The following is a 19,419-nucleotide window of genomic DNA, read 5'->3' on the forward strand; positions in this document are numbered from 1 at the left end:
CTCATCTCTTCAGAGGGAGCTGGTTACCAATGTTAAACACCTCTTCCAACGAATCAGGGATCCAAAACAAAGCACAAATAGCCATCATCTGGATTCAGACACAAGAAAAAGTTAAGCTCATTTAACAGCAGTATGTTCCATCAGTGACAGAATCTTTTCACCAGCATTTTTAACAGTCATTAAAGCTGTACAATGCTGTCAGACATCCCAAAAGATGCAAACAGAAGATGCATTTGTAAGCTTATTATACCTCCTACTGCATCAATTCCAACAGATCATACAGCTAACTAGCATTGGTCAAATTTCATATTTGGAGGGGAGCTCTCCAAGGTCTAGGTGCTGAAGAAAGCAGTATTGGTGATTCAGTAGCTAGCCAGCTTAATTATGTGCCGGGACTGAACCAAGCTTCAACACTTTGAAGGGGACGCAGTGCTGTTGGGGATACTCTCTGCTAAAGAAGAAAAACCATTGTCCTCCTAACTCTTATTTAAAAAATCCACTGAGATTTTTGCATGATTGTTCTGCAAGACTAAGGCTTTTAATTTCAGTGTTATAGTCAGATATCCGAATCAGGATACTGCACATTGACAAACTATTACAAATAAAGTTCTTTGGACGGTCAGCTGGACAAGGTACCATTTTAAACTCACCATCCTAAGCTTCTGTACAGTGTGACTGCTTAATTATGAGTAAGTGCTGCATTTCAGTTCAGATTCATATAGGGTCAATCTTCTGTGTATACGGTCTATAAAAATGCTTTAGCATTCCTTTCGGAGGGAGGGCAATATAGAAAGTCTCAATTATTATTTCCAATTCAGTTCAAAGATTATATAGAGAGAAATGTTTTTCCCCTATAAACTTTTAGGCTGCTGGTCTTAGCACTGGGAGAACAGGGCTTTTAAAATAGGTTTTAGAACACTGCTTGTGCTAGAAATAGATCTACAAAATGCTGCAGCATATACAGATAAGCATTATTGAACTGTATTTCTGAGACAGATGTATCCTAATTGTGATACAAGAAACAAGGACAACAGCTATTGTGATGAGGTCACTGGGGGGCAACCTGGACTGCGGGATTTCTGAGCCCTCTGTGCTGCCAACTTGGGCTGCCTCTCCCACTGGTTTATGTAGACTACAAAATAGATTTATTAACTACAGACAGATAGATTTTAATTGATTCCAAACAGCAGGCATGGAGATCAGAGGTGGTTAATTAACATACAAAAATAAATGTGCAGTCTAAGTTCCTCAAACCAAGCAGGATTTGAATCAACCATTGTATCACCCTGACAGATGGTACCATCAGGTTACAGTTCCTCAATACCTTCCAGCCTGGTTCCACCCTTTCCCAATTCAAAGTCTTGGTCTTCCAGACCTTCTTCCAAGTGTTGATGGAGACAAAAGCTCAAGTGATGAAGTCCCTGTCCCTCTTACATTTTCTTTCAGTTAGCTGGAAAGATCTTTGCCGTGATGTGGGGCTTAGGCAGCCCCCATTGGTCAGCTGTCTCCATGGCCTAGGTGCTTTCTCTGAGACGTCTCTAGCATGGCCACTGGGAGAATGGATTCCCTTTAATGGGTCATCAGCACATTTCTGGTTGGTCCTTCCTTGCAACTGAGAAGTTGGCTTGAGACTCCCAACCTCACAATACAGAGAGCAATGCTTCGTGCCTTTACGTACGATAGCAACTGTAATCCAATGGGATATTAACGTTCAACAGATCAAGACTTAAAATGAGGCACACAAGGCACACTTTGTACAAAATATATCATAATTATATGACAATGGTGAATATGGGACTTTCGGCATGCTATTTTGAGAGTGCAACAGTTACGTATTGACTTCCTTCCTATAAATCATGAATTGGGATATCAGCTCTAGGCCCTTCAACAGAAAAAGAGAACATCAAATGCCAGGTCATTAGTAAGAATTAATTCAGTAAAGTTTACTTTGAAAGTAACAAAAAATACTGACCTATGAGTCAAAGAAACAAAGATTGTCATGTGTGAGAAGACTGTACTTTCATATTTACATTGATAGAAGCACACATTTTAGAACCAAAGTTGGTAACACTATCTCCACTTGCCCTCCATTCTACTCAGACACGAGTTTATACATAGGCATGCCTCAGTGCAAAGCTTTGCACCAAGACAACAATAAGGTCTTATCAAGTCACAACCAAAGATTGTTTTCCCAATTAAACCAGCTGTTAAAGGCCACTTCTTAAAAATAGCAGCCTTTAATTGGAAAGAAAATAGTCTTACAATAAATAAAAGGCAGACATTCACCAACTAAAAATCTGACAAGATCTCTCAAAAAAATAGCATTTGCTAAATGCCAGCTTGCTTGTTTCATAGTACAAAAGCTGCCTCAAAGAACTACAAACAAAAGGTTAGGAAAAATCAATATGAATACACGTGTATGTCCTCCGCAAGATAAGAAAATATTCCCATATTGTCTTGCATCAGTTGATCACAATTTTCTCTATCTAGTTCATTATGTTTTAAAGAAACAGAACGAAAGCAGATGGGACTAACATTAGACTTCTATAACAGCTGGTTCTTTGTCCTCGACAATAATATTTTGCACTTATATAGTATCTTCCATTGGAAGATCTCAAAGCACTTCACAATATGTTTAAAATACAAAAGCATTGTAAATAGGGAGGATTTAATTGATAATTTGAAAGTGGAAATGATTGAGAAATGAGAGTTCATGATTCTAAGGAATGATGGAAGGAAGAACAGAATAAAGGCATACGACTTCTAAAAGATGGATATTAGCAAACTCAAACAATTGACAGGTAAGAAGATACCATGGAAAGCAAGTCTAAGGGGAAAAAAAACCTCTGGGCAGTTGGTGGTTTTTAGGAAGACATTAAAGACACAAAAACCAAGTACACCAATGTATAGAAAAGACAGATGTATGTAAGAGGACACTCTGGCTCAACCAAACCTTCAATTACTTGAAACTTAAAAAAAAAAAAAAAATTGTACAGAAAGTGGAAACAAAGTTGAATTACACAAAGGATAAATATATATAAAAAAAACCACAGGCATGTAGTGACAAAATTAGAAAGGCCAAGGCACAAAATGATATTAAATTGCCTATAGATACAAATGGTAACAAGAAAACATTTAATAAATATTTAACAACAATAAGGAAGACCCATTACTCAATGAGGAGGGAAAAGCAACAACAGAAGACACAGCAGTTGCCAATCTGTTAAATGCATTTTTTGTTTCCGTTTTCACCCCAAAACGTTAACAATGGTTGAACCATTAGCAACAATCGGAATAAACAGGGTAGGATCAGAGACTGAAGTATGAAAAGAACAAGTTAAGAATTACTTCGACAAGTTAGAGCTCTTCAAGTCAGCAAGGCATGATGAAATACATCTTAGAATACTTAATGGTTCAGAGAGCTCTTTAGCTGACCCTTAGCGGTTATCTTGGAGAACTCCCTAAGGACAGGATACCAAAGGAGTGGAAAAGGACAAATACAGGACCTTTCTATACAAAAAGGGAATAAGAAGAATCCAGGGAATTACAGACCAGGCAACTTTAGCACCCAGAAAGATAATGGAGCAAACAATCCATCTGCAAGCACCTAGAAGAAAATACGGTAGTAATAGATTTGTCAATAACAAATCATGCCAAACCAACATCTTCTATGATGGAGTAACAAGCCTTATTGATGGGAGTAAGCACTAAACATGATATCTCTCCGAACTTTAATAAGATTTCTGATACGGTTTCACATCTTCTCATAAACAAACTAGAGAAAAACAACAGATGAACCTACTATGAAGCGGGTGTACAACTAGCTAGAAAACTGTACTCAGAAAGAGTTATCAATGATTCACAATCAGACTGGAAGGATGTGTCAAGCGGGATTTGTCCTGGATCCAGCTCTACTCAGTATCTTCATAGCTAATTTAAATAATGGCGTAAAGAGTACCTTTATAAAGTTTGCCGATGTTACCAAGCTGGAAATAGCTACAAGTGCTTTGGAGGACAGGATTAGAATTCAAAATTATCCTAAACTGGAGAAATAGTCTGAATTAAACAAGATAGAACTCAAAGACGACAAATGCAAAGTACTACTCTGAAGAAGGAATCATCAACCACACAAATACTTGAGAAAACTGATTTTATATGTACAAGGTTGTTAGAAGGAAGGGAGAGAGAAAAAATATTCTCCTTAATCTTTCATAATAGGACAAGAAGCAATGGTCATAAATTGCGGCAAGGGAGGTTTAGGTTGGATATTAGGAAAAACTTCCTAACTGTCAAGGTGGTTAAACCCTGGAATAAATTGCCTAGAGAGGTTGTGGAATCTCCATCATTACAGATTTTAAGAGTAGATTAGACAAGGACAGTCTAGATGGTGATGGATCCTGCCATGAGTACAGGGGATTGGACTTGAGGTTCCTTCCAGTTCTCTGATTGTATGAAAATGGGAAACAATTGCCAAGCAAAAAGCAAAGCAGAAGAGTATCTCAGGATTATAGTGGATCACAAACCAAATGAGAAATCAATGGAATATTGTTGCAGAACAAAGTGATCATCATTCTAGGAAGGGGTTGCAAGACTGTGGTAAGTAAAACACAAGCAGTAGTTCTTCCACTCTACACAGTCCTCAGTGAGAGTACTGTATCCAGTTCTCAGCATCACACTACAAGCACAAACTCGAGAAATTCCACAGGAGAGCAACAAAAATCATTAAAGACTAAAATAGCTGTTCTCAACCACGGTACACACAAGTATTCTAGAAGGTATATCAGCTCATCTAGATATTTGTTTAGTTTTGCAATAAGCTACATAAAAAGCATTAGCGAAGTCAGTACAAAACTAAAATTCCATACAATAAAAGGTTTATACGGTTAGATGCACTAAAATGTAAATACATTTATAATCCAATTTATTTATTAACATATGGTAAAAATGAGAAAGCAAGCAATTTTTCAGTAAGCATGCTATGATGCTTTTGTAAGCATGTAGTTGTTAAGTGAGGTGAAACTTGGGGAATATGCAAAGCAAATGACATTCCTGAAAGACGTACAGTAGTCTGCAAAGGTTGAGATCTCTGGTCTAGAAAGAATGACCTATGAGGAAAGAATGAACAAAAAATTGGTTTGTTTAGTCCAGAGAAGAGAAAACTGAGGATGAACCTGAAAACAGTCTTCAAATACACAAAAGATTATTATGAAGAGGAGGGTGATAAATTATATTCCTTAGCCACTAAGGACAAATGGTACCGGTCTTATACTTCAGTTAAGGAGATACAAGTTGGACCTTAAGAACAACTACCCAACTTTGCTTTCATGGAATCACTGGAACAAATTACTTGTGTCACAAAGTTAAGGACTCATCAGACAAACACCTGTCAGGGATGGTCTAGCTCAGGGCTACTCAACACACAGCCTACGGGCTGCATCCAGTCTGCAAACTGTTTGTTTGCAGCCTGTGGTGCAGTTTGGGTTTATGTGGGGTTCAACAGACAGCCTACGGGATCCTTTGAACATGGCCTCCAATGAGAACATATCAGCAGAACTGACTTCAATGGCGCCTGCATGTTGTGTAGTCTTGCCTTAATCTTTGTATTCATGCCTGTCAGTGTGAAAGAAGCTATTTACATATATATTTGCAGGTATATGCAACCACACTTAAGTTGTGGCCCTCGGCACGTGCTGTATCACTGTGGCCCCCGGGGCTTCCAAAGTTGAGTAGCCCTGATAATACCTGATCCTTCCTCAGTGCTGTGGACTGGACTAGATCCAATGAGGCCCTTTGCAGTCATAATAGTCTATGATTCATTAGCATATTGTGCGTAATAGTCAACTGAGGCACAACGAGCATACACATTTTGCGACAGAATATACAGCAAATCAATAGCGGTCCTAAGAACAAAATCCAAGAGACCTAACTCCCAGACCCCTACTCTAAATATCACAATGCAAAGCCCAACGTGAAAACCCCAGTCCCTGCCCTGCCATTACTTCACTTTTATTCTGCTGTTCTGACAAGGCAGGAGGAGAATGGGGTGAAAATAAGAATGTCAGTGGTGCTCCTTCCAGCACTCACAAAGGCCAGGTGGAAGACAGACTGGAGATCCCCCTAAAAGCAGCCAGAGGGGAAGAGATCAGCAGCAGAGAAGGGAAGCATCCAGATGCAATAGTACATCTCTACCTAGCTCCTGTCAGAGTACTTCAACTGTTACTAAGTACAGAACCCTGTCTAGTTATTTATACCACCTGTTACAGGTGGACTGTGTAGTCTGTGTTGCAATATCCCTATATTTCATATAGAAAAATGGAGGTAAAGAGAAGTCATGCAACCAGCTGAGACCACACAGCACGTCAGTGGCAGAGCCACTAAGAACCTAGCTTAGCTCTCACAATGAGCTCTAGCTTAGCTCACAGTCTGCCACTCTAACCACTAAATGACACTTGTTCGTGAATTTAGTAGCAACCTACCAGACAAGGCTAACAAAAAAAGGAAGCTTCGCAGCAGGTCACAGGAACACTGACCGAGTACAAACTCTATTTATCTCCCTACTTCTAATAGGTGTACAGCAAAGTTTTCAAGCCTTGCATTAGATTATCTGCCTACTTTGTAACTGTGAGCAAACGTACTGCACTAGGATCTGCATCGGGACCTAGATAAGTGAGAAGTCTTCTTAAGAGTGTCCAGAAAACCACTCTATTCCCAATGCAATGGAAGGAACTGCTCCTGACCGGGGACAGTAATATTACTTTGATACACAAGTCACAGTACTTTCTATGGACTACCCCTCAGTTTTCCTGATACCTGCATTCCAAGATACTGTGTTTTTAAGTAACCTAAGACTGAGTTCATTTTAGAGCACTGATGGGCAACCTAGGCTAGTGAGTGGGCCGCACAAGAAGCCCTCCATTTCAGTGGGCTGCAAGATTGTCATAACCAAGACAGTTTCCCGGGGTATGGTAGTTCTGCTAATTGCACTTGCATACCTAGAATTTGCGAGAGGTGCCAACTGAACCCTAGCAGGGTTTGGATTGGGTGCAGAGGGAGTGCACAGCTCTCAGTCAATGTTGCGTGCAATCAGCATGCACCTCACTTCATATGCCCTTTACATGCATGTCACTTTAGTAACACGGGTTGCGGGGGGGGGGGGGGGGAGAAATACACAGATGGAAACCAGCAGAATCTGACAAAACTGCATGACAACAACTCTGAATAAAAATGACTCAGAGACCATATAAAGAACCCCAATGAGCATATGCAGCCTATGGGCTATAAGGTTGCCCACCAGTATTCCAGAGTTTATAACCTGTGTCACTGGAGGAGCCCCCCAGCATCCCTGCGTTCTGGTCCCCCTGACTCCATGTTGGGAGAGGGGGAGCCCTTGACCTCTGGCTCTGGAGGCAGATACCTTATCCACTGTACCACTGGAGGAACTCCCCAACCTCCCTACAATCTGGGCACTCTGGAAAAGTCTGAGTGGATTTTAAGATCCTTACAAGACAATCTTTAGAAAACTCAGAAGGCCAAGGATGGCAGTTCCCCAAGATTCCCAGATGCTACTATACTGAAAATATCCCCTCAGCTTGTGTAATACCTCAACTGAAGTTAATAGAAATATGACAATTTACGCTAGCTGACGATCTGGCATGGATATTCATTACAGAATGGATTAAGAAATCATTCAATTAGGAATAAAACCCAAAAGTTCCAATTCCTAGGCTCCTGGTACTAATATCACATTAGATAATGCAATATTGATGATGCAACTCTATATGTAATGGACAGACTACTCAACAAGAGTATATCAAAATCTGGTCCTTTATTAGTAATTTGCACTGGTGAAGTGCTATTATACTGAAAATTGCAAAGCATTTTACAACAAATTCAATGGACATGGTCAACTTAAACAAGATATATTTATTTCTGAAGGCATATTTACTATTGTTACAAACAACATCTAAGTTTACTGCAAGTGAAAGACTTTGGTTCTCAAGTATTTCCCTGTTTGTTTACAACTTTTCCATGTTTGACAACATTTTGTGTATTGTCAGTTCCACTTTTTCTGACATAACCAGTCTATTCCCAATGCAATGGACTTTCTGGAAACATTCTTTTAAGGATCCAGTTCACTGTTTCCCAGAAATCCATGAGTTAGTTATCCCTCCTTGTGTGTGTGTGTGTGTGTGTGTGTGTGTGTGTGTGTGTGTGTGTGTGTGTGTGTGTGTGTGTGTGTGTGTGTGTCATTGAAATAGATATGAAAATGTGACTATAAAATCAGAAAAATTGGCAGAGGACTTTGGAGTCACGTGTAGTAGAGATGAAATTACTTTATGCTTTTTAGTTTAAACTAAATTTCAAATGGATAATGTCACTAAGCTTTATAAGAGTCTTGTGAGGCAAGCAAATGGAAGACTGGATGCGAATGAAGTTGCTTAAAGTTATTTTTCATGTTTTTGCCTATTATAGTTTGCAATATCTTACAACTCTTACTTACATAGCTGGTAGGAAAAGCCATATATCTTTCCCAACTCTGGTTCCTTCAGTTTTACTTCAAATATAATAATAATCTCATATTAAAAATCACTGGTATTTATCTAGACGTGCCAAACAACAGGCAAGAAAGTGTTGTTAGATATCCAGCATATTCATCTTAATTACTAATAAAATATCATAGAAAATTAATGTTATTAATATAACTTCCTCTTCACCATTTATGCCATTTACTTTTTGCACTCAACAAGAAAATGAAGTTATTAATGGACCTGTTTTCCTTTCACTGCTAATCAGTTTCACATTCAGATTCCCATGGACTAGTTCAATATAATGCCAGACTGCAAACACTACAGGGAAAGTTTTAGAACTGAAACAAGAAGAGTTTCCATTGATTTTTTTTTTATTTCTTAAATGTCATGACTCACAGGAATGTTTTAATATTTCATAGAGTATTTTATCTAAATGTTAAATTGAAATGTTGTTCCTAAGCTATCTGCAATATCAATGCCTCTATAACGAAAGTTGGCTAGACAGGTAAATATTTATCTACAACACTTTGCAATACAGGCAGTCCCTGACTTACGCGGATCCGACTTACATCGGATCCGCACTTACGAACGGGGCTCTCTCGCCCCGGAGCTCACAGGCAGCGGTCCCGCCACCTTGACCTCCACGGCGAGAAAAGCTGCTCCCGGTGTCCCTGATCTGCTGGAGACGATCTGAATCTGGACGCCAGTTCCGACTTACATACAGATTCAACTTAAGAACAAACCTACAGTCCCTATCTTGTACGTAACCCGGGGACTGCCTGTATTAGATTTCACCACAAACCTAAAGGATTCCAAATTTAGGTTTTGTCAAAAAGGGGGATAGGAGATGTGACAACAACTTGTATAAACAGATATGGTTTTAAGAACTGTAGAAAAAGTTGGAGAGTTACATTTTCCCTGAAATGCTGGAAGAAAGCACTAGGTTTGAGAGTCATAAAATATAACAATGCAAAGAGAAAAGAAAAATGACCCACCTAATTTAAAATGCTTAAATAGTAAAAAGCCATTTACATTATTAAAATTTGGAAGCTCTCATTAGTAACCTGGGTAAACAATTATTTCAAAGTATCAATTTTATATTAGGGCCCATATTTGGTTTTCCAACAATAAATATGTCCTTCACACACACAAATTTGCTTAGACATTTCATCTCCCCGCAAATTAATTCTTCAAGTCATCTTGTAAAGGGACTCTACAACTTGGCAACATGCTGTAACACAATGCACATTTATTATTAATTTCTTTGGCTTTTAATAATTAAATGTATTTGAGTTGTAAACTGAAATCAAATTTACCACTCAAAAAACTTCAGGTTAGTCTAAGAAATCCACCTGATTTCATCTCACTATATTTATTATTTGTGCTTATTTTGTTACTGTCACACACTCTGAAGTCTAATGTTACACACCTAGGCTATTTGAAAGATTATATGGCATGCCTTATACGTAATTTAAAGAACTATCCACTAAGGCAGGGGTGTCCAAACTTTTTTCAAAGAGGGCCAGATTTGATGAAGTGAACATGTGTGAGGGCCGACCATTTTGCCTGACATTCTTTGAACCATTAAAATTAAATGCAAATTAACTATTTTATGCAAAGTTTATTGCAAACGGCATACTTTTCATTTCGTCACATGGATGACAAATCTAAACAGGTGTTAAATCACTCTGCCTTTCATATCTGAAGGCCAGATGAAGAAAAAAATCCAGGAAGCTGAAATATGTCAGGAACATTGTAAAGTACATTACATATTATTGGTAATAAAGGTTGTCTGTCAACTTTTAAGTTCAAAAAATATGAACAGGAACATAACACCAAGTATACATGTTGTGTCCAAATATATTTATAACTGATTTAGACCAACTGACATTAACTGAGATTTTACAATGTATTCATCTCAATACATATGGATTCGTTGGGGGCCATAAAAGATAAATATTGCCAAATTTCCTGTGGGGCCGTATTAAACCGGAACACGGGCCGCAATTGGCCCGCGGGCCGGACTTTGGACATGCCTGCACTAAGGGTTGCTATCTTTCTGGAATTCTGTGTAGTGAGACACACACACTTTTGGCATGGCTACATTGCAATTAAAAACCCATGTTGGCCTGTCTCAACTGACTCAGCCTTTTAGCCTGAGCCCTGTGAGGCTGTTGGAGGTATAATTCAGGCTGGGACTGGAGCACAGGTTCCAGGACCTTGCAAGGTGAAAGGATCCCAGAGGTCAGGCTGCAGCCCCAAAGTTAACGTAGCACAACTCAATAGCTAGTTAGGCAGAGTCAGCTGAAACTGGCCAACCATGGGTCTCTAACTGCAGTGTAGATATACCCACAGAGGTTTAAACCAGAAGTCACCATTATGATCATCTAGTCTCTATCTGCACATAACCTCCTACCCATAACTTTGGAAAGTGTATTTTATTTTAAGTCCGGGACAGGAGGCAAGCAATGAAAAATGAACCCATAGAAACATATACAGGTCCAGCATTAGTGGATAGCAAGCAGGGCAATTGCCCAGCACTCATTGCAAACCTAAGTTAAGGGTGGCAGGGCTTCTGGGGCTGAAGCAATGGAATTTTAAGCAAGTCACAGAGCCTGTGACCCTTGTGACAGACTCACATAGGTACCGAAATCCTCAAATCTTAAATGCCTGAAGTTACAATTCCACCTTTTAATCTACTTTAGACTAGGGATGTGAAAGGTTAATCAGCTCACTGGTAAGCATCGCCCTAAACAGATAATGCTTACTGGTTCCGGTTAATGCACCGCAGTTACAATATGAAGAATATATCCATTGGGACAGCAAATAATATTAGTAAGCATCATTGAGTAAAAGGTTGGCGTTAGTAAATACCAGTGTGGGAAAGCAGCAGCCAACTCCCTGGTTGCAAGCAACGCAGAAAGGATGTGATTTTCAAAGTAGTGTTAAAAGAGATCATGGAAAACTACTGGAGTGAGCGGATAGCGCTCCAGGTACAGTAGCTGGATCACTCTGATATAGAGGAGGGCCTGGAGGAATGAGTACAGGCAACAAACAGCCATCTCACAACATAACTTGACATACTTGCAGTGTTCTCTCCCCCCCCCCCCCCCCCGGCCAGGCCATACAATCCCTGGAAGGTAGCAACTTTTCACGTGCCGCGGCGCACAACAGGATATGTCCATTTTCTGGTGCTTTGCTGCCCAGCCTGAGAATCATCCGCTCAGAGGCCCAGATGCTCCAGCCCACATGGATAGAGGGCTGCCCAGCGCTGCCAGGACGTGGTAAGGATGCCGACGCAGTGCCCTGCTTTTCGGTGAGGGACCCCAGAATAGGGCACCGGGGTGGGCACGGGAGACAGACGCTGCTGGGGTCACAAGTGCCTTCAGGGCCCCCCCCCACAGAGCATGCGAGCGCCCTTCCTCCCACGGAGGGGCTCCCTGAAAATGAGGGGGAGGGGAAGCCCGAGGGGGGGGGGGGGGGCAGATCCCCAGGTGTCCGTCAGAGCCCACCAGGACTCCCCAGGGCTGGGGGGGTCACCTGCCAATCCCGCCCCTGACAGGTCAGGGCAGCAGCCCCCCCCCAGGCTGAGCCCTCCCCCCAGGCTGAGCCCTCCCCCCCAGGGAAATGGGGGGGTCCTGCAGCTGCTGCCTGGGGGGGTCCCTGAACCCTGGGGGGGGGGGTCACGAGTCAGGGCAGCAGCCCCTCCCCCCCCAGGCTGAGCCCCCCCCCAGGCTGAACCCCCCCCCCCAGGGAAATGGGGGGGTCCTGCAGCTGCTGCCTGGGGGGGGTCCCTGAACCCGGGGGGGGGGGGTCACGAGTCAGGGCAGCGCCGGCGGCCCCAGCCCTGCCACAGGGGCCCGCCGGGCCCCGCCGCCCCCCCTACCTGATCACAGAGATGAGCAGCCCCGAGGGGTCCTTGCTCTTGCTCATGGTGCTCTTGTATCGGCCAGACGCCTCTCCCGCCGCCATCTTGAGCCCGCCACAGGCGCGCCCGCACTCGCTGGCTGCCGCTCAGCCAATCGGAGGCGAGGGGGGGCCGCCCCTCTCCAATAAGAGCCGGGAGGAGGCGGGAGAGAGGCTAGCAGGGTGCGGTGCGACGTGCGGGCGGCGCCCTGAGCACGCTGGGAGTTGTAGTTTTCACAATGTTCGGTCTCCGGCTCCCCGAGCGCAGGTGAGCGGTGGGTGAAAGGGCGTTAACTTGCCCTACAAGGGTCACTCTAGCCCATGGGTTCCCAAACTGGGGGGCGTGAAGAAATTCCTGGGGGGGGGCGGCTCCCCCTCCCCCATTAAGTTTTGCTGCCCCAAAACTTTTTTTTTTTTTTTTTTTTTTTGCTCAACAAGTTTTGCTGCTATTTGGAGGGTCCTGAGGGTTTTTCAAAAATCAAAAAGGGGGGTGTGATGCTGAAAAGTTTGGGAACCACTGGTGTCTAGCCCTACAAGAGATTAGAGACAGGAGCTTGGGGGTGGATCCGGTTTGACATTCCCAACTCCATAGTCTAGCTGATTCCACCGTCACTCCCAACTGTTATTTTTCTGCATATTTAAATTGCAACAAGGGACGTTTAGGTTGGACATTAGGAAAAACTTCCTCACTGCCAAGGTGATTAAAAACTGGAATAAGTTGCCCAGGGGGGTTGGCGAATCTCCATCACTGGAGGTTTTTGAGAGCAGATTAGGCAAACACCTGTCCAGGCTGGTCTAGATCAAAGTTTCTCAAACTTTTTTTTATAAAGTACCCCCTTTTTAAAAAATATATACATATCCCCCAGTACCTACAGTTTTCAGACACACACAATTTTTTTCTGCCATTGCAACACATTTTTTAAGCAACTTAATTGTAGCCAAGCAGGTGATGAAATTTTGGGGTGTAAAAAGTACAAAAATAATAAAGTGCTGCCAAACTTAAAATAAAAATTCAGTTTTCTCCAAACTTCAGTTGTGTTGATGTGCCCCCCAGACTTCTCTCGAGTACCCCCTAAGGGTACTCGTGCCACTGGTTGAGAAACACTGGTCTAGATAAGATTTATTTTAATCCCACCTGCACCAGCTTTTTCATTTCCCCAGGGAGTGCTTCAAACGCCTGCCCTGTAGCTCCACTCTTTCCCCACCTCTTACCACTCCCACCTGCCTCTTCCCACCCTGCTCTACACCCCCTTCCTTATGAGCATGCCTTGCCCTCACTCTGCCCTTCACCTCTCACCACAGCTCCTCCTGCATCCTGCTGAACAGCTGATCCATGATGATCATTTGATCCAAGGCATTTGGAGGGAGGGAAAAGAACTCACCAGCAGGACTTTCCCGTGGATTTTCCAGGCCCAGAGCTCCCATGGATACAGCATCTATGATTAGTCCTCCTTTGAGTGCAGAGGATTAGACTAGAAGATCTCCTGAGGTCACTTCCAGACCTATGATGCTACATATGATATTGTATGCACAGTTACAACCATCACACTTACTTACATACGCACCCACTGTGCGGCTAGCACTTTACCAAACACTGAAGTAAAATAGAATCTGCTCCAGGCACTCCCAATCTAATGTATTATTATTGCTATTCATTTTGGCTATGTCTACACTCGCGGCTTCTTGCGCGAGTAATATGCAAATGAGGCTAAGCGTGAATATCGCCGAGCCTCATTTGCATACCTAATGAGCCACCATTTTTTTCAGAAGAGGCTCTTGCGCAAGAAGGAGCATCTATGCTGCCCCTTCTTGCACAAGAAAAACCCTCTTGTGCAATGCCGTTACACCTATTATTTTTCAGGAAGAATGGCATTATGCAAGAGAGTTTTTCTTGCGCAAGAAGGGGCAGTGTAGACATTCCTTCTTGCGCAAGAGTCTCTTCCGCAAAAATGGCGGCTCATTAGATATGCAAATGAGGCTCGGCGATATTCCACGCTTAGCCTCATTTGCGTATTTCTGGCACAAGATCGCACCAGTGTAGACAAAGCCTTTGAGTTTGATCTTGGCTTTTACTCAGATTTTTTTTTAAATGCAGGGTGAAAGGAAGAGGGGAGTAGAAAGTCCTCACTGGCCAATACAGCATCATGATTTCATGGTTCTGATGCCATGCTGCTATATCACATGATAGGAGGGTTACATGCCCCACAATGACACTTTGATGCAATCGCGTGACATTGGAAGGTGATGAGGTGGCATTGCAAAGTGAAGCAATAGCATGATGCCCCGTCATTATGCAGTGTGGTTTCCCAGTGAGAGACTCAGCCCACCCCAGGGTCTGATTGTCAGAGGCCAGTTAGCCCAGTGGCCCGACTTAAGGCAGCAGCAAGAACAGGAAACCAAATATTTGGTTTCCATCCTGCTGCTACCCCAGCTTGGCTTTGTGTCATCCTGATCTGGCTTGACTTCTGGCCTCTGACTTGTAATTCCCAGTCTCCAGCTTCTGACCCCCTGGTAGCCTGACCCAGCCTGATGAGGGTCTCCAGCTTATCTTCTGTTTCTGACCTCCCAGTATCCTGATGCAGCTGACATTTGGTTCCTGTCCAATCACTGTGGACCAGGGGTGGGCAATAATTTTTGAATGGGAGGCCACTTCACAAATTTCTCAGGCAGAGGGGGCAAGGCTAGAACATTTCCCCTGCTCCCCCATCCACAGACCCTGATTGGCCTGGGGGTGGGCGAGGGCATGAAGTCTTCCCCCTCCCTCCATGCCCTGGCACCTGGGCCTGTGGGCGCGGGAGCGCACAAACTCTCTTGCCCCCTGCCCTTGCCCTGCAGGGGGCGCGTGATGCCTAGAGTGAACCCCCAGCTGTTCTGAACAGCTGGCGGTTCCCTTTGGTGCTATGCATCCCTGTGGGGGGGAGGAGACTTCACATGCTCCCGTCTCCAGGTCTTGATTGGCGGAGCAGCAGGCCAGCCACGGGCTGGATCTGACCCGTGGCGTCTCTCCTGCCCATCCCTGCCGTGGACTCTGGCTCTGACTGCAAAAGGGGGGCTGTGCCACTCAAAATGACCCAGAGCCAGATGTTGTGGAGATGTTGAAGCCAGACAACATGGACAAAGAAGAAAACCAGCTGACCCTCTGTTAATAATTTGGATGGTAAAAAAAGGTCCACAGAGCTCCCCATCCATGTTCCCTGCACGCTGAGCACGTGGGTGGCCACCCAGGAGAGATTCAAGTGCTACTCCGCTGGTTAGCAGAGCACCCACAGCCTCCTTCAGCTGGCAGCATGACCTTTCAAGGTCCCTTCCAGTTCTAGGAGACAGGCATCTCCATTCATTTAATGTTTCTATTAGTGGTGTACATCTGCACATACCAAAATTTAGTCCACACAGGGGGTGAAAAAATTAGAGGAAATATTGCTCCCTATCACAAGGTGGAAATAGATATCCCAACACACTTAGCACTCACTTGGGGCCTCCTGTGTGACAGAAACTTCCTTGTCCTGGAAACCTACAAACAATATATATAGCTTACTCTGCTCTAGCTATTCTGGTCAATTTCTCCCTGTAAATATGCCCTTAGCTCTGGAACTTGCTTCCCATCTGATCTGGGAAAACTCAGCTTTATTGACTTTTGAGGTAGACTCATGAGTTTGCTTGAAGATGATGTTTTTAATCCAAGTTTTATATGCTGACTGGAGGGAGGTGGGTTTTTTTAATTGACTTCTTGCCAGTGTTGGTTTTTGTTAATTGATGGTTATTATTGATTATGCTGCGCGTGTGCGCGCACATACACACACACACACACACACTTCAGAGACTACAGTGGGTCAGAAATCAATAGATCTGACCTCTTGATTCCCTGATGTCTACAACAGTCACCTTATTCAGGAGGAACTTCATCAATACAACAGGGAGCCTTTCCCAGATTCGTAACTTCCTTGGCTTTCAGTCCTTTATGCAAAAGGCTAGTCCATAGCCTGACTGGATTCACAATCCACTTTGCCCCCACCCCACTGCTCAGTTCTTCCAGCCTCCTTGTTCTCCCCCTCCCAGCCTTCTCCTTCTCTCCCTGAAGGCAGGCCAGGTCGCTACCAAGCTGGTGACTGGACACACACTGACTCCAGTTGCTTCCTTCACATTGCTGCTGTCCAGATCCTGCTCCCCACCCAGACACTTGCAGCCAAGGGGAACTGGGAATAGGATCCGAGCAGCAACGTGGAGGAAGCAGCTGGAACCAGTGAGCAACAGCAGCTTATCCCTACCCCATGCATGCCTCTGTGGTGCTTCCTCAGCACCACTGCTGTCCATATCCAGCTCCCCACGCCTCTCTCGGCTCCACAAGAGAAGTGAGAATGTGGGTGTGGGAGCATGATTAGTGGGTGAAACTAGGCCAGGGGGAGGCAAGCCCCCAGTCGCACTCCTGCCACTCAAGACCCCACCCCTGCCTCCCACTGTAGGGGCAGCCCTCCCCCCCCCCACAGCACAGGTGGCTTGTGCCTGCCCCCCTGGAACATTGGTGGCCCATGACCCACCCACCCACACCCCCCCCCCCAGCACAGACAGGGCAAGTGGCAGAACATCAGGGATGCAGGCGGTTGCTCCACCTCCACTGCCCTACCCGCTTCAGCCTGGAGCATGGAGAAGGGGGTGTGGCTTGGGTGGAGTGGGGGCGTGGCCAACCAAACAGTTCAGGAAGGAATTGTCTCTTATACCCACCGCCCATGTGTGAGAATGAGCACCTCCATGAAATGTGACCCCTGGAAATCCTTCCTATGACCCTCTGGTGGGTCGGGACCTGCCTCAGGAAACAGTCATATAGAGGGAAGCTGACTTCAGGACCTGTTTCATTAGTAATAGGTGATGCCATGAGGAGGAAGAGTGGTAAGACACAGTTCCTGCTATCTGTGATATATTTGCATGGACTGACTAGAGTGTTGAATCTGGTTTATTGCCATTGTAGTTTCTCAAGCATGTTGAATCTGCCGTTACAGAGTGTGATTGCTTTGAGTGTGATGGGCAACGTGGCGCCAGTCAGCCGTCATGGCTCCAGGGTTTGTGCTGTGTCCACAATGTGCAGCCAAGATGGGACATCTGGACCCCTCTAAGCGTCGGACATGGCTTGCTGTCTCAGTGGGGAGAGGAGATTTCTACCACTGTGAGTAGTCTGAGCAACTAAACTACCAGCAGCAAGATGAAATAGTGGGCTTTTCTTTAAAAAAACAAATGGAGACCTTCAGCAATACCATGGAGGACTGGCCTGGATCAATAGAGAGGGTAGAGCAGTATTTTGAAGTAAATGAGATTACCCCCAGAAAAACATGGTACAGGCTGAAGCTCTTTAGTCTAGCACCCTTGTTCCTCTCTCCCTGAAAGTGGGTCACAATCGCTACCAACAGAGCCAGAGAATTTTCTGGACCGTTGGAAAATATTGTCTAGCAGCATGACCAACACTTCCACCACTTGCTGGGCTCTTAGAAGTCGTTTAGGGGTAAATTAGAGCTAAATAACAGCAAGAGCACTGACAGCCAGGACTGGTGGTTGTAAATGAGCTTTATGGGACAGCAAGAAACTTAGCCACACCCCATAATGAGTGGACATCCCACTAACTAAAATCATGCCAGACCACGGATGTTGCCAGACCAGAGAGTGCCAGACTACAGAGGTCCAACCTATAGCAATGTTACTGAGAGTGAAGGAAGGGAAAACATATAGTTTGCATGCCGTCTAATCACCCCCGAGAAGCCAGCCAGCAAAACCTTTAAAGAGATGGTGCAAAGTTGTCAAGAGTACTTGTTACCCAAATCCCTGATCATAGCAGAAAAGTTCAGGTTTCATAGATGGAATCAGACTGAAGGGGAATCTATTTCCTCTTTTGCAAGAGTTGTAAGATTATCAGAATATTGTGTTTTTAAAGATGGGCTTAACAAGGTCTTAAGAGATTTGTGTGCGGACGGCTTACTGAAAACATACAGAAGAGGCTCTTCACTGGGGAAGATCTTACCTTTAAATGGGCAGTAAAAATTGGAGTAGCAACGGAAACTGCAGGTAGGGAATGTAATACAATTGTATAGGGGCACAAAACAGAAGCAGAGATGTATAACTGAGCTTGTAACCCAAGACAAGGGCCAGTCCGCTTGGCTGGCAGACAGACGTTATTGTTGTGGAAGAGGGTTTTCCTGCTCTTTCTGGCTGCTGATGTAAAGGTGCTGTAATAAAAAGGAGACATTTGTTGCACTAAGATAAATAAGGAAGAGACCAGATAAAGGAAATATCAATTGTACACTCTGTAGACAGAAGCAGCAGAGACAGACTCAGAGTGGAATAGCCAGCCAGACTACAAGATGTACCTGGTGTTGCTCAGGTCCTCAATGCAATTATTTTTTGTTGCGGGGGAGAGGGTTAGAAAATAAAATGAAAAAGAATGTCCTTCATTTGAACCATAGCTCTGGGGTGGGGATGGGGAGGAGGGGTTCAGGATGCAGGCTGCCCTGGGGAGAGAGGACAACCCCAGCCCTCTCTTAGCATAGCAGTGTGGGGCCAGGTGAGAAGCACCTCTCCATGGTTGCTACAGCTCCAGCTGGCACAATCGGGGGAGGGGTTCATGTCCCCTGGCTGAGGCAGGTCCAGGTACATCTGCCCCCTGCCAGAGTGAGGAATGCAGCAAACTAGGCACTTTCCCCTCACTCCCTGACAACGGGAAAGAGCCAGCAATATTCCCCTACAAATCTGGGAGTGGGGAGTGTCAGCGTCTCCTCTCCTCTCCCGCCCTCCCTAAAGGCCACCTGGAAGATGGGAGGCCCTATGATACATTGTGTTTGAGTGACCTTGTCTTTCTACTTGGCATTATTTATGTCTCTGTGAAAGGTCTTTTGTTTTTAATCTGATTTCCCGTATAACAATGAGTATCTTTTCCCCAGCTTGTCGCTGCCTTCAAGCTATAGTGTTTCCGTTGGCGAATAAGAATGAAGCAATCTATGGGGCG

At 44.3% G+C, this 19,419-nt stretch overlaps 1 protein-coding gene across 1 annotated transcript in view; it reads right to left on the bottom strand.

The window, feature by feature from the left end:
- EXOC4 (exocyst complex component 4) overlaps positions 1-12,542 on the bottom strand; it is a 626,684-nt gene extending 614,142 nt beyond the window's left edge. The window contains exon 1 of the mRNA XM_075925646.1: positions 12,415-12,542. Within this exon, the coding sequence (XP_075781761.1) occupies positions 12,415-12,500 (86 nt within the window). The 5' untranslated portion in view covers positions 12,501-12,542. The remainder of the gene's footprint in view (positions 1-12,414) is intronic.
- Between the last annotated feature and the right edge of the window lie 6,877 nt (positions 12,543-19,419).

Source organism: Pelodiscus sinensis, chromosome 1 (assembly GCF_049634645.1).
Source record: "Pelodiscus sinensis isolate JC-2024 chromosome 1, ASM4963464v1, whole genome shotgun sequence".
Taxonomy (NCBI): Eukaryota; Metazoa; Chordata; order Testudines; family Trionychidae; genus Pelodiscus; species Pelodiscus sinensis.